A 14,953-nucleotide genomic window follows, 5' to 3' on the forward strand; every position below is an offset into this window, starting at 1 on the left:
TCTGTACACGCAAGCCCTGTCTTTCCACTGATCGCAGCATTCTGCACCTGTAACAAACATTAATAGTTTTTTCTGTCAATACTCTAGATTTAACATAACGAGGAAGTTTACACTAACAAAAGCAGTACACGGTCGGTGTCCTGCATGTTATAGATATGACCCTGGGTCAATACACCTGAATCCTATCCAAAACAGATATAAACACTGGCAAAGTCACCCATATTATCCATTTCATATTAATAGTCAGTTACTTTTTGATGCAGAAATATACATCCACAGTCTAATTTTTTTCAAAGTAGTGTGTGTGTACAAATACACATATATATAAACAAACGTGTATTATACTACCCTGTGTCACTTCTTATAACTATAGTTTTTCTTGTCCTGTAAATTTGCCCTTAATGTGCAGTCTTTTATTTATTTTTTTATATTTTATCTTCATGTGATTGTACAGCATACAGCCCACACAAAGTTAACGAGTGGCTTTCACATGTAAACAGTGCTCCACGTAATACTTGGCTAGATGGCAGTAGCGTGACTCCTTAATCACAGCCTTTGACCAGTCCAGTGTTTCTGTTTCAGTGATTTAAACATTGTGATATCCAGATAAGTGATATACCTTCCACAGAATAGCAGCCGCATGACTACATGATCTCCCTAATCCGGCGATACAGGAACAGCCGACTGTCTCCACTACTCCACTTTCTCTTAGCATTACCCATGCTAAGTGTTTCGCTTGATTAATACTCTGGCTCGGCTCTACAGCTGCTTTAAGAAAAATAAAGTCGCCTTGTTTGTTGAACAGTACTTTATCAATTTTGTTGCTGTGCAGGTAATTATACGCCTCGGTGCTCTTGTAATTACGTAATTCCTCGCCATCAACGCCTTCGGAAAATACAAGGTAATTAATAATGTCGATGTAGCTAACATCGGGCCATAGTTTCATGTCATCTACCCACTCCGTGAGAAGTGACGGGTGAGGCACTGCAACTGAACTGTCCTCGCTGCTTTTTAAAACATCTCTACTGTGTATCCACCTTCGATGTGTTGCCATTTACTCCAGGTAAAAGAAACTGCAGTGAGAGAAATCTTTATCAACAGTCAAGGTGTAACTGTCAACAACAGCGCAAGCGGAAGTAAAAAACCGGCTTCCGCTATGAATCGGGGTAATGGCGCGAAATCAGAAATACTGTGGATATGTTATATGTTTTCAGAAACATTGCGTGCATTTTTAATCATAACTGTGGTTTTACGTGGCTGGTATATTGTTTGAAGTCCACACTTTCAACACAAGTTGAAATGGAGACTTTGGGTCACTGCATCTTGTTGCTGGAGTTGCAATATGAGTTCACAAGGCTTAGATGCCCCTTGTAACATAATGTTAGACAGTCTGCTAGATGTCTGCAGTGTGTTATTGTATCAACAACCTCTAATATGTCAGTACAAAGCTTGTACTGACAGAATTTTCTTTTTGCAGTGAGTTCTCCTGTAAAACATTAATGATAAATTTCCAATCCAGAAGAAAGAACATGCACAACTGAAATCTACCTCATCTTTCAAGTAAGTAACATAACCTTTTCCTACCTGGAAAAAAACAGCCATGGCTGCAATGATTCTCTTCTCTCTGAGTGCTGCAGTGAGACTTTCAAAGTCATCTGAGTTATACATGTAGATCTGCATCTGTGGAAGAAGAAAAAACTGACATTAGTTTGTGAGACAGAAAACTAGTGAAACCATGTTAATTTATGGTGCTGTGGCTCAGGAGGTATAGCAGCAGTTCACATGTTGTAGGTGTACAGACACCCAAAGCTGCCATGAAATATATATATATAGATTTATATACTATTTTGGCCACTTAGTTATGATGTTCCATGTATGCCCTGTGTGCTAGCATCTCACACCCTGGTGCAATGTGAAGGATTGTCTCAGGGGCATCTTTACACAGCCTGTCTGCTTTGCCTGGTGTGGTAGACCACAGCCTCTCTGGATCTTAGAGCTTGCTCCTGTGCTGCCTCTGTGCTGTCTTTTAGTCCAACTTTATCCAGCCACTGGTAGGATTTCTGTATGCCAGCCACTTACTCTATCTGTTGGTGGTACGTACTGTGCAGGGACCTGTCCTTGCATGGTTCTTCCTCTTGCTCCTCTTCTTTCTGGGATATCCCCTGCCTGAGGTGTTCACTAAGCACACAGTTGGTTGTGACGATCTTCCTGATGTACTCATTGATGTTCATTGTTTCATCCTGGATAGTGCTTCTGCGGTGGTCTGCAATATTGCCTTCAGATAGAACTGAGAGGATCGCACTAACTACCTTCCCTCTCTTTGTTACCATCTGACTGCACTTCTCCACTCCAAATAACATTGCTGTATATCCTGGTGGTGTGGATCAGTAAATCAATGTCTTGTTCACTGTCAGCATCGAGCTTCAACCATGTTAAGGAGGTGGCTGACAACTGCTCCCTTCCGTAGTCAGTGTCCGTAGCCAGTCTTGTCAATGATCTCACTGAGAGGGTTCAGGCCTATGCAGAACAGCAGTGGGGACAGAGCATCTCCTTGTTAGATCCTTAGTTGGCCTCTAATGTTGCTGAGTTCCTAGTGAAGGCTCTTAGGGTCCTGATTGATATAAAAGAAAAAGAAAAAATGCCCCTGCCGGCAGTCTATCCTTCGAGCTTGGGTCCTCTACCAGAGGCCTGGGAGCTTGAGGGTCCTGCGCTGTATCTTAGCTGTTTCTAGGACTGCACTCTTCTGGACAGAGATCTACGATGTTGTTCCTGGGATCTGCTGGAGCCACTCGCCTAGTTTGGGAGTCACAGCACCTAGTGTTCCGATTACCACTAGGACAACTGTTTCCTTCACCCTCCACATTTTCTTGAGCTCTTCTCTGAGCCCTTGGTATTTCTCGAGCTTCTCGTGTTCCTTCTTTCTGATGTTGCTGTCATTCGGGACCGCTACATCGATCACTACGGCCGTCTTCTTCTGTTTGTCTACCACCACTATGTCCGGTTGGTTAGCCACCAACATTTTGTCCGTCTGTATCTGGAAGTCCCACAGGATCTTAGCTCGGTCATTCTCCACCACCCTAGGGTGCATCTCCCATTTTGACCTCGGGACTTCCAGGCCATACTCAGCACAGATGTTCCTGTACACTATGCCGGCCACTTGGTTATGGCGTTCCATGTATGCCCTGCCTGCTAGCATCTTACACCCTGTTGTTATGTGTTGGATTGTCTCAGGGGCATCTTTACATAGCCTGCACCGGGGGTCTTGCCTGGTGTGATAGACTTCACTGAGCACGCGGTCGGTTGGGACCATCTTACTGATGTATTCGTGGATGTTTGTTGTCTCATCCTGGACTGTGGTGCTGACACTCACCAGTCCCCGGCCTCCTTCCTTCTACTTAGCGTACAGCCTCAAGGTGCTGGACTTGGGGTGAAACCCTCCATGCATGGTCAGGAGCTTCCTTGTCTTGATGTCAGTGGCTTCTATCTCCTCCTTTTGCCAGCCTATTACCCCAGCAGGGTACCTGATCACGGGCAGGGCGTAGGTGTTGATGGCCCGGATCTTGTTCTTACCGTTCAACTGACTCCTCAGGACTTGCCTGACCCTCTGCAGGTACTTGGTGGCTGCAGCTTTTCTAGCGGCCTCTTCAAGGTTCCCATTTGCCTGTGGGATCCCCAGGTACTTGTAGCGTTCCTTAATGTCTGCAATGTTGCCTCCTGGTAGTTTTATCCTCTCAGTTCTGACTACCTTCCCTCTCTTTGTTATCATCCGACTACACTTTTCCAGTCTGAATGAAATTCCAATCTTATTGCTGTATATTCTATAAGATAAAGCCGTAAATACGTGTATCTGAGTCTTCTATCAAAAGTTATAGCTATCTTTATGAAGTTGTACAAAAACGCTTTCTTTCGCCAAGACAGTGCTTTTCTAACTGTTACATGCATTTGAATGACGTTTTCGCACGAAACAAAGTATAAGTTTTCATCTTGTGAATAACTTGAAAATCTTAGCTCAAACTGCTTTAAAACCTGTTTGCTCAACACAGGGATATTGAATTCTATAAGATAAAGCCATATATACGTGTATCTGAGTCTTCTATCAAAAGTTATAGCTATCTTTATGAAGGATATCCTCGTTCATTCTTGGCATACAGCTTGATGTCATCCATGTAGAGGAGGTGGCTGACAACTGCTCCATTCTGTAGTCGGTATCCATAGCCAGTCTTGTTAATGATCTCACTGAGGGGATTCAGGCACCATAGTCTGGAGTGCCACAACATTGGTGGGAATGCAGATGTTCAGAAGTTCTGGCCGCGATACTTAATTATCTAGCTATCCCTACAGAAGACGAGCGAGCATAAGGTGAGTAATACTTTATAAGGGGCACATAATTTCAAATGCTACATTTGTATCAGCTCAACAAATATCAGTAAACAGAGTGTTTATGTGCAGCTTGTTTCACACCATATTTGCCACAGTAGCTAAAAGTCCAGCTTCTGTTCAGAGACAGAAAAGAGTGAGAGCTAACTTCAATCAGAGATGGAGAAAGATGATAGAAAGACAGGACAGGAGAAGAAGAAGAGCAGTAATTTAAAGCATGTAGTTTCTCATTTTTTAAATCAGATATTAAATCTGCACATGATGTGAATTTATGATTTTTCATTTTGTGAAACATCCTGCAAAAAAACCTGATGTATATTAACACCTCGTAGTCTAGTGCAGTGAATGTTTTAAGGTCTCTGCCTTACAATATAAAGCACCTCATGGTAATTGCTGTTTTGTAATTTGGTGCTAAATAAATCATACTAAATTAAACTGAATTAAATAAACAGTTTGGCTCACAGTAACATGATGGGTTTATTGAATTCAGTTGTGTAAGTTCACAAAGAGCAGTAAACTTCAGAGCAGCTGCAGCCGCAGGTCTGCTGATCACAGCCTGTACACTAAGAAAATCTACTGGAGCTCTCAATAGAAACTATTGTCAGGTTTCCCTAGAGCCACTAGGATTGTATGGTTCCTCCATTGGCTGAATCACATTTTAATCCCCGAGTGTGCTAATGTTCCTGTTGAGGTCTGGAAGCAAAGCCACGCTCTACAATGTAGGCAACAGAAAATTGGGCTATTTAAATAAAACCCTTCTTTTTCATGCTCATGGCATTGACTAAAGTAAATGATTGAATCTCATTGAAACATTAATTCTCCATTTACAGTTTAGTCACAGACCATCGGCTTATCCACAATGTGCTTAAACAAAGCACCAGATAAAAAACTGTTAGCCTCTCAGCTTTCCCAGCTCCAGGGACACAGGCACTCTCTGACAGAGACAACTACACTTTTTGATGAGACTAAAATAAGCACAACTTTCAGCAGCAATAGCCAACTGCAGCCACATGATGGAAATAATGCAAATGCACAAATTGACAGGCCTGTGATGAAAGGAAAGAGAAGAAAAAAAACTCTCAAAGTCTCCGTGTGGTCAACAAGTGACACAAATCATGCCCCTATCGTGTGTCCCAATCAGAGATAGTCAGGGGCGGCACCTCTATGATTGGCCGTGCTCCTGTAGTTGTCCCATAGTCCTTTGTGTGTACATTTGAAAGTGCAGGTGGAAGAGGGAGGTGAGTAGCTTGAATAAAGTGATATCGATTCATGAAATCCTGAATCGACTTTTAAATATATAAATGTATTTTGCCAGAAACGCCAGAATCTCAGCAACCACAAAACAGCAAATGAGAGCAGGTAAACAGATCCCACACAAAGAGGTAAACACAGACCGGACCCGACGCAGCAGAATCAGCTTTCTCTTTCTTGGCTTTCTCACCCAACGGCCCGAACACGGACACGCCGTTGGGGCTGACAGCTCACTGATTCTGATGCATCGGTGGGTCCTTCGCTTTGTGTTTGCGACGTTTTTGCGCGAGATTCTGAGCTGCAGGTTTCGTCTCTCTCCAACCAAATTTCGCTGAACCAGCAGCAAAAGAAGATCCAAACGACACTTCACATTTGACAAATGTCGTCATTAATTCCCTCTGACTTTTGCTGTTTTGCTTCCACCACAATAAAATCACACTTCATGCACAGCTCTCTCTCTCTCTGTGTACTTCAAGAACAGTTTCCCATCTCAAATCTCTGTTTTCTGCATTATTCATTCGCTTATTACCCACCAGTCTACCATTGTTTACAGCGCTCTCAGCGGCTGTCTTTTTTTTTTTTACTTTTTTACTGATTTTTTACTGATCTCGGACAAGAAAGCCTAATTTCTGCTGTTCAATTAAAGTTATCTGTTATCAAAATCCAGGCCAGGAAAATCTCCTTCACGTTATTCTGTGTTTTATCTCAGTTACTTTGACACAAAGGCATCTGCTGTGATGTTCACACCTCTGATGAAGTCTCACATGTATCAGTACTGATAAATCATCAGAATTTTAATATTTCTGACTGCCTGAGGCAAAATTTTATCAAATTGGGACTTCGTGAATCGGAATCGAATGTATTATAGAAATCAGTGATGATACCCAGCCCTAGGGGGCAGCCTAGGCCCGACAGGGTGGATGTAGCTGTGGGTAATGAGAAAAGATGAGAAGAACGATTGATAACCTTTTTGTTAGGTTAAGGCCTGATCCGTCTGAAATTCATAGCCAGTGCTCTGGACACGGAGCCATCAATCTTTGAATGCTGAAAAAAGCACGGTGTATCCAGAAAACACATTATATGCTGCGATAAATGCACTGCCCAAGTGTCCTCTCTCCCCACTGCCTTTCAGCGGCAGGCAGCAGCAAACAGGTCGTCAGAGGAGGCCGATGTGACGATTAGGTTTAACATTGTCTACAATATTGCCAAAGAGTGCAAACGCTCTTTAAACACAAACAGTTTTTCAGTAACTTATCTTTCTTGTAGAACTGTGCTCCAAATAAAGAACTTTGTGTTGACAAGATTGTTAGTTAATCATTTACAAATCAATATTGTCCGTATGGACAGCAAATTTCCCCCCACACTGAATAAAAGGGACTGACCATCTCTTGGGTTTATGTAAGCATCTTGCATGTATTTAACACAATTGCTTCATGTTTTAAAGTTAAATGTAACTATATAGTGTAAAAACTACATGATATGCAGAAAGGGTGTATTAAATTGTTCATATCATGTTCAGGTGAAGTAAGTCAATAATATAGCAACGTTAAATCTCGTGAAACCACGCGTGATTTCATCTCGCGGGCTTTGGATCGTGGTTTAAAAAAGGCATCCATCTCAGTCAAGTCGAGCAGCCAACTCTACGTTTTTTGGAATGTCTTGATTTTTTGAATTAATATTTACCATATTTCAGCCAAATGTAGTTAAACGTCTAGAGTGTCGCCATGTAACATGCTAAAAAAGAGCCGTTAGCTTATTTGCTGTTTTATCTGTTGTCAAAGAATTGGCGCTTTTTCATTTGAATTTGTCTTTGGCACAAGAGCCGTAATATCACATTAAACCTAATTACGAGGCGCTCATAACATAATTTGGTTTTCTGTGTGAATAGATTTGCCAACTGACTCTTCAGCTACATTGTGTATTTACTGCACCGTGGTGTTAGTGAGATTTTGGACATTGAACAGCTTTAGCTAATATCATTAGCGGCATTATGCTAGCTTACATCCCTACCCCTCCTGCCCTCACCTGCTGTCCTTTTGTTTTTGTTTTTTTTGTTACACATTGAGAGACGACCTCTATTCTGCATTTCACCAGGAGTCAGCTGATGGATTGTGGGTTCAAGGTGTTATGGTAAGAAAGTATATTCTATTTTCGCTTTAGGTTTCTGTAAATTAATTATAATAGATTTTTTTTTATTATTAGGTGCATGCATACATGCATCAAACAACTGAGAAATCCAAAATCTGCCATAGGTTTAACTTATACCTGTATGTATTGTCAGAAAGGTGATTACTGGACTCACATTAATGCACACTTGAACTAAAATGAGGTTGTAACTTGTGGGTTGTTGCAGTAGCGGTTTTAGATACGGGTGACACGGGCGGTTGCCCAGGGCGGCATCGTGGTGGGGGGCGGCATCACGGGCATCGGCAAAAAAAATAAAAAATGCTCATACTCATGCTGCCCCGACATCAGCCAGCGCATATTGGGAATGTCACAGGCACCGATTGGTTTTCTATTGCCCATTTGCTGGGAGTAAGGGCGCCCTTCGTTTGCGAGGTGCGCCTGCTGCTTGCGGCGCAGAGAGGAAAGGGCGGGGCGGCGGGGATTTTCTGACCGGCTGGAGCAGCGTCTAATAACCAACTCGCTAAGTAAAACAAAATAAAAACAAACCAATAAACACAAAAACACCAGACATTATGATACAGACTTAGAATTTGCACCGATGTTTTTTCGAAATTCTATACACGAAAAGTGAGCGAGAGCCCTCGGTGCGCCTGCTCGCTGCCGAAGTCAAAGTAAACTTTATTGTCATCTCCACTACAGAAAGTCCAGTATATAGAGAGAGGAGACGACGAGGCTCCAGTTACAGCAGTGCAAGAAAACAAACAATATATATAAGAAGAGTAAGAAAATAAATATACACTTTAGGACTCGGGGTAAAGGGATCAATAACAATTTTAAATTTACAGTTTGATGATTTAAAGTCTCACACACAACCCGTCAAAAGGGGAGGGGGCCCTGCTGCTTCCAAATAAAACACATTTCATTCATAATGTTGTAAATCCAAGCCCATTATGGATTCATGATTTGAATCCTGGGTTGTGTGAAATCCCAGAAATAAAGACAAAGTGAATCTGTGAACTAAGGTGTTGGTCTGTTAGGTTATGTTGTGGTGAACCTCCGGTTGGGGGATGAATGTTCATACTGGAGTGCAAAATTAAAACCAATGGAAGATGGACAAGAAAAGTTCAAAGCCATCATGTCTTCAGTTTAGAAAAAAGAGAAAAGAAGAGGAAGAGAAACAAGCAAAGGATACAGGTAAGCAGATGTGTCATTGGATAATGGCAGGTCATGTATCCTGAAACAATCAGAAGGGAGTGTTCGCCCAGGGCGCCAAACAGGCTAGGACCGCCACTGGGTTGTTGGGTTGCAAATCAGAAACAAACACCTTTGGATTTTTTTAATCCCATAAGATCTGGAAACACAGTTTTTATTCAACAAAACATTACTGATTAACCAAGCACAGTGCCTGCTGTTATTTCAAAATAAGTTTATGTCATTTCAGATAAAATGCAGCATTCCAGTGCATCCCAACCATGCCTTTACAGTCAAGGTTTCTGACGGAGCTGAGTTTCTCTCTGACAGTCTGCTGAAAGTGTTTGCAAAGTGATCGGGGGAACAGGGCAAAAAGCTAAAGGACATAGCTGCCATGATGACAGTAAGAACTTTAAAATTCTTTAACTACAAAGTGTATATGTATTGCATTAGGTCAGTAAATGATTTTTATGCTGGATCCATTGAAACAGTCAACTATTACCTGTGAGTGCTGATTCCACTAAAAGGATGCCATAATTTTTCGTCATGCATTTACTGGCCCACTGAGAAAAATTTATCTTTTTTAAAAAATATATGTTCTGGAAACTATATATCCATAAAGTTGATGTCAAACAGGAACTTTTGATATTGCTTTGTAGATGCTGGTGTTGCATGTCAACTGGTTTAAAAAGTCAAGTTTTTGTATGGGATCATTTTCTTCTGTGCTACTGAAAAGTTCACAAATCTCTGTTTTCTTTGTTATAATACTTAAGGATGACATTAATGCTCGAAGGGAGTCCCTCATCAAAGTGCTCCGCATCTGTGTGAAAGACAATTGCAACATCTTGGTGCAGGAGTTCATGGTGAGTGTTTTATGAGTAGATTGTGGCTTTGCAACATTTAAAAATGCATTTAGTTATCCACTTGATCCTCATTGGACTGGTTAGGACCAGTAGTCCTCTTTAATAATTTGGCTACATGATTCCAGTACTGAGATTAAAACACAAGGTTAATTTTGTCACACAAGGGTCCAAACACTCCACTTTTTCTCCATAACCCCCTATTATGAAAATGGTAAAACCATCCATTTTGACGACTCTGCCACAAAGTGAAAAACATTGTGGGGAACTCCAGGCCTCAGGGGCCGGTGTCCTGCATGTTTTAGCTGTATCCTTAATCAAACACAGCTGATTTAAATGGCTAAATTACCTCGTCAACATGTCTTGAAGTTCACATGAGGCCTGGTAGTGAACTCAGCCGCCGGCCCTTGAGGCCCCACCCCTGCACCCAGAGTGCATCTTCCCCAGCCAAAAGCGAGATGCAGAAGTTAAAACCTTCATGAAGACCCACCTGAAGCTTCCGGAGGACATTATGAAAAGCATCTGCTTTGAAAGAGTTTATCAGCTGGGAGCCAAGAGGCCTGGTGTCACAGCAGGAAGCATAAAGGAATGGACTTCACTCTCCGGACTTTCGTGTGGGATTTTCTGGGCTGTTCCTGTCGGTGGCGCTGTCACTTGGTGTTCGCTCGCTCTGTGGTATAGTATCACTTCCTGTTCCTGCTCAAACACAGTGGTGTTTCTGAGTAGCTTATTTGCTTAGCAGTTTAATTAACAACTTCTAAATACATTCTTTTTTTCACAGTATAATCTTCACGTGCTTCATCCGAAGCACACTTTCTGTGTACTCACTACCTAATTTATAGCCAAAGTATTCACTTACTGTCTCTGTACTGTTTCGCTAGCTTAGCTCGTAGCCGACCCGTTAGCACCATGGCTACTTCACCTGTCCCTTCTGCACTTTCTTGCTCATTGTGTCAGATGTTTAGTTACTCCTCGGCCTCCTTTAGCGGTAATGATATCTGTAACAAATGTAGCATATTTGCAGCTCTGGAGGCCAGGATTACTGATCTGGAGACTCGGCTTCGCACCTTGCACTCACCCTTAGCTAGCCAGGCCCCTGTAGCTGGTGCAGCCGAAGATAGCGTAGGCCCCGCTAGCTGTTCCCCGGCAGACCCCAAGCAGCTGGGGAAAGGCTGGGTAACGGTGAGGAGGAAGCGTAGTCCTAAACAGAAGCCCCAGGTACACCACCAACCCGTTCATGTGTCTAACCGTTTTTCCCCACTCGGTGACACACCCGCTGGGGGTCAAACTCTGGTAATTGGTGATTCTGTTCTCAGACATGTGAAGCTAGAGACACCGGCAACCATAGTCAATTGTCTTCCAGGGGCCAGAGCAGGCGACATTGAAGGAAATTTAAAACTGCTGGCTAAGGGTAAACGTAAATTCAATAAAATCATAATTCACGTCGGCAGTAATGACACCCGGTTACGCCAATCGGAGGTCACTAAAATCAATATTGAATCGGTGTGCAACTTTGCCAAAACAATGTCGGACTCTGTAGTTTTCTCTGGTCCCCTCCCCAATCAGACCAGGAGTGACATGTTTAGCCGCATGTTCTCCTTAAATTGCTGGCTGTCTGAGTGGTGTCCCAGAAACGATGTGGGCTTCATAGATAATTGGCAAACCTTCTGGAGGAAACCTGGTCTTGTTAGGAGAGATGGCATCCATCCCACTTTGGATGGAGCAGCTCTCATTTCTAGAAATATCGACAAATTTATTAAACCCCTCAAAACATGACTATCCAGAGTTGGGACCAGGAAGCAGAGTTGCAGTCTTACACGCCTCTCTGCAGCTTCTCTCCTCCTGCTACCCCCCCAAAAACCCATCTCCATAGAGACTGTGTCTGCTTCCAAAAAGACAAAAAACAAACTAAAAACCAGCAACAAACAACTTAAACATTTACAAAGAAAGAACAATACAGTATCCACATCTGAACCAAAGAGTAAAACAGTGAAATGTGGATTATTAAATATTAGGTCTCTCTCTTCCAAGTCTCTGTTAGTACATGACTTAATAAATGATCAACAAATTGATTTACTCTGCCTTACAGAAACCTGGTTGCAGCAGGATGATTATGTTAGCTTAAATGAATCAACACCCCCGAGTCATTCTAACTACCAGAAATCTCGAAGCACAGGTCGAGGGGGCGGTGTGGCAGCAATTTTTCACACCAGTCTATTAATTAATGAAAGACCAAGACAGACTTTTAATTCATTTGAAAGCCTGATGCTTAACATTATCCACCCCAGCTGTGAAACTCAGAAACCAGTCTTACTTGTTATCATCTATCGTCCACCTGGGCCTTACACAGAGTTTCTGTCTGATTTCTCAGACTTTATATCTGATTTAGTTCTGAGCTCAGATAAAATAATTATTGTGGGTGATTTTAACATCCATGTAGATGCTAAAAATGACAGCCTCAACATGGCATTTAATCTGTTGTTAGACTCAATTGGTTTCTCTCAAAATGTAAAAGAACCCACCCACCACTTTAATCACACTCTAGATCTGGTTTTAACATATGGCATAGAAACTGAACATTTAACAGTGTTTCCTGAAAACCCTCTCCTGTCTGATCATTTCTTGATAAAATTTACATTTACAATAATTGATTACGCAGCAGTGGAGAGTGGACTTTATCAAAGTAGATGTCTTTCTGAAAGCGCTGTAACTAAGTTTAAGAATATAATCCAGCCACTGTTATCATCGTCAATGCCCTGTACCAACACAGAGCAGAGCAGCTATCTGAACGCTACCCCAACAGAGGTCGATTATCTTGTTAATAATTTCACCTCCTCACTACGTACGACTCTGGATACTGTAGCTCCAGTGAAAACTAAGGTCTCTAATCAGAAGTACATGACCCCGTGGTATAATTCTCAAACACGTACCCTCAAGCAGACGACTCGTAATCTGGAGAGGAAATGGCGTGTCACAAATTTAGAGGATCATCATTTAGCCTGGAGAAATAGTTTGTTGCTTTATAAGAAAGCCCTCCGCAAAGCCAGAACAGCTTACTACTCATCACTGATTGAAGAAAATAAGAACAACCCCAGGTTTCTCTTCAGCACTGTAGCCAGGCTGACAAAAAGCCAGAGCTCTTTTGAGCCAACCATCCCTTTAACGTTAACTAGTGATGACTTCATGAACTTCTTCACAAATAAAATTTTTATCATTAGAGAAAAAATTACCAATAATCATCCCACAGATGTAATATTATCTACAGCTACTCTTAGTTTCATTGATGTTAAGTTAGACTCTTTTTCTCCAATCGATCTTTCTGAGTTAACTTCAATAATTACTTCCTCCAAACCATCAACGTGTCTTTTAGACCCCATTCCTACAAAACTGCTCAAAGAAGTTCTGCCATTGATTAATTCTTCGATCTTATATATGATCAACCTATCTCTAATAATCGGCTATGTACCACAGGCCTTCAAGGTGGCTGCAGTTAAACCTTTACTCAAAAAGCCATCTCTAGACCCAGCAGTCTTAGCTAATTATAGGCCAATCTCCAACCTTCCTTTCATATCAAAAATCCTTGAAAGAGTAGTTGTCAAACAGCTAACAGATCATCTGCAGAGGAATGGTTTATTTGAAGAGTTTCAGTCAGGTTTCAGAGCTCATCACAGCACAGAAACAGCTTTAGTGAAGGTTACAAATGATCTTCTTATGGCCTCTGACAGTGGACTCATCTCTGTGCTTGTCCTTCTTGACCTTAGTGCAGCATTCGATACTGTTGACCATAATATTCTATTAGAGCGATTAGAACATGCTGTAGGTATTACAGGTATTGCACTGCAGTGGTTTGTATCATATCTATCTAATAGACTCCAATTTGTGCATGTAAATGGAGAGTCCTCTTCACACACTGAGGTTAATTATGGAGTTCCACAGGGTTCAGTGCTAGGACCAATTCTGTTTACATTATACATGCTTCCCCTAGGCAGCATCATTAGAAGACATAGCATACATTTTCACTGCTATGCAGATGACACCCAGCTCTATCTGTCCATGAAGCCAGATAACACACACCAATTAGTTAAACTGCAGGAATGTCTTAAAGACATAAAGACTTGGATGGCCACTAACTTTCTGCTTCTTAACTCAGATAAAACTGAGGTCATTGTACTCGGCGCTGAAAAGCTTAGAAATTTGGTATCTAACCAGATTCTTACTCTGGATGGCATTACCTTGGCCTCCAGTAACACTGTGAGGAACCTTGGAGTCATTTTTGACCAGGATATGTCCTTCAACGCACATATTAAACAAATATGTAAGACTGCGTTCTTCCATTTGCGCAACATCTCTAAAATTAGAAATATCCTGTCTCAGAGTGACGCTGAAAAACTAGTTCATGCATTTATTACTTCCAGGCTGGACTACTGCAATTCATTATTATCAGGATGTCCAAAAAACTCACTGAAAAGCCTTCAGTTAATCCAAAATGCTGCAGCAAGAGTACTGACAGGGACTAGAAAGAGAGAGCATATTTCTCCTGTTTTGGCTTCCCTTCATTGGCTTCCTGTTAAATCCAGAATTGAATTCAAAATCCTGCTCCTCACATACAAGGTCTTAAATAATCAGGCCCCATCTTATCTTAATGACCTTGTAGTACCATATCACCCTATTAGAGCACTTCGCTCTCGCTCTGCAGGCCTACTTGTTGTTCCTAGAGTATTTAAAAGTAGAATGGGAGGGAGAGCCTTCAGTTTTCAGGCCCCTCTTCTGTGGAACCAGCTTCCAGTTTGGATTCGGGAGACAGACACTATCTCTACTTTTAAGATTAGGCTTAAAACTTTCCTTTTTGCTAAAGCATATAGTTAGGGCTGGACCAGGTGACCCTGAATCCTCCCTTAGTTATGCTGCAATAGATGTAGGCTGCCGGGGGATTCCCATGATGCATTGAGTTTTTCCTTTCCAGTCACCTTTCTCACTCACTATGTATTAACAGACCTCTCTGTATTGAATCGTATCTGTTATTAATCTCTGTCTCTCTTCCACAGCATGTCTTTATCCTGTCTTCCTTCTCTCACCCCAACCGGTCGCAGCAGATGGCCGCCCCTCCCTGAGCCTGGTTCTGCCGGAGGTTTCTTCCTGTTAAAAGG

The 14,953-nt window shown here is 42.0% G+C and overlaps 1 protein-coding gene and 1 pseudogene across 2 annotated transcripts in view; both read right to left on the reverse strand.

Moving 5' to 3' along the window:
- The window catches only part of LOC102785259 (receptor-type tyrosine-protein phosphatase gamma-like), a 327,441-nt gene that overhangs the window by 105,439 nt on the left and 207,049 nt on the right, over positions 1-14,953 (reverse strand). For both annotated transcript variants that reach the window (XR_015719939.1, XM_087850446.1), the window contains exon 5: positions 1,585-1,680. Coding sequence is in view for 1 of the 2 variants with exons in the window: in XM_087850446.1 (XP_087706572.1) it covers positions 1,585-1,680 (96 nt within the window). In the remaining variant the exon portion in view is untranslated. The remainder of the gene's footprint in view (positions 1-1,584; positions 1,681-14,953) is intronic.
- Positions 2,604-3,310, reverse strand: LOC148100046 (uncharacterized; annotated as a pseudogene).

Source organism: Neolamprologus brichardi, chromosome 13 (genome assembly GCF_056152115.1).
Source record: "Neolamprologus brichardi isolate AB-2024 chromosome 13, ASM5615211v1, whole genome shotgun sequence".
Lineage (NCBI taxonomy): Eukaryota > Metazoa > Chordata > Actinopteri > Cichliformes > Cichlidae > Neolamprologus > Neolamprologus brichardi.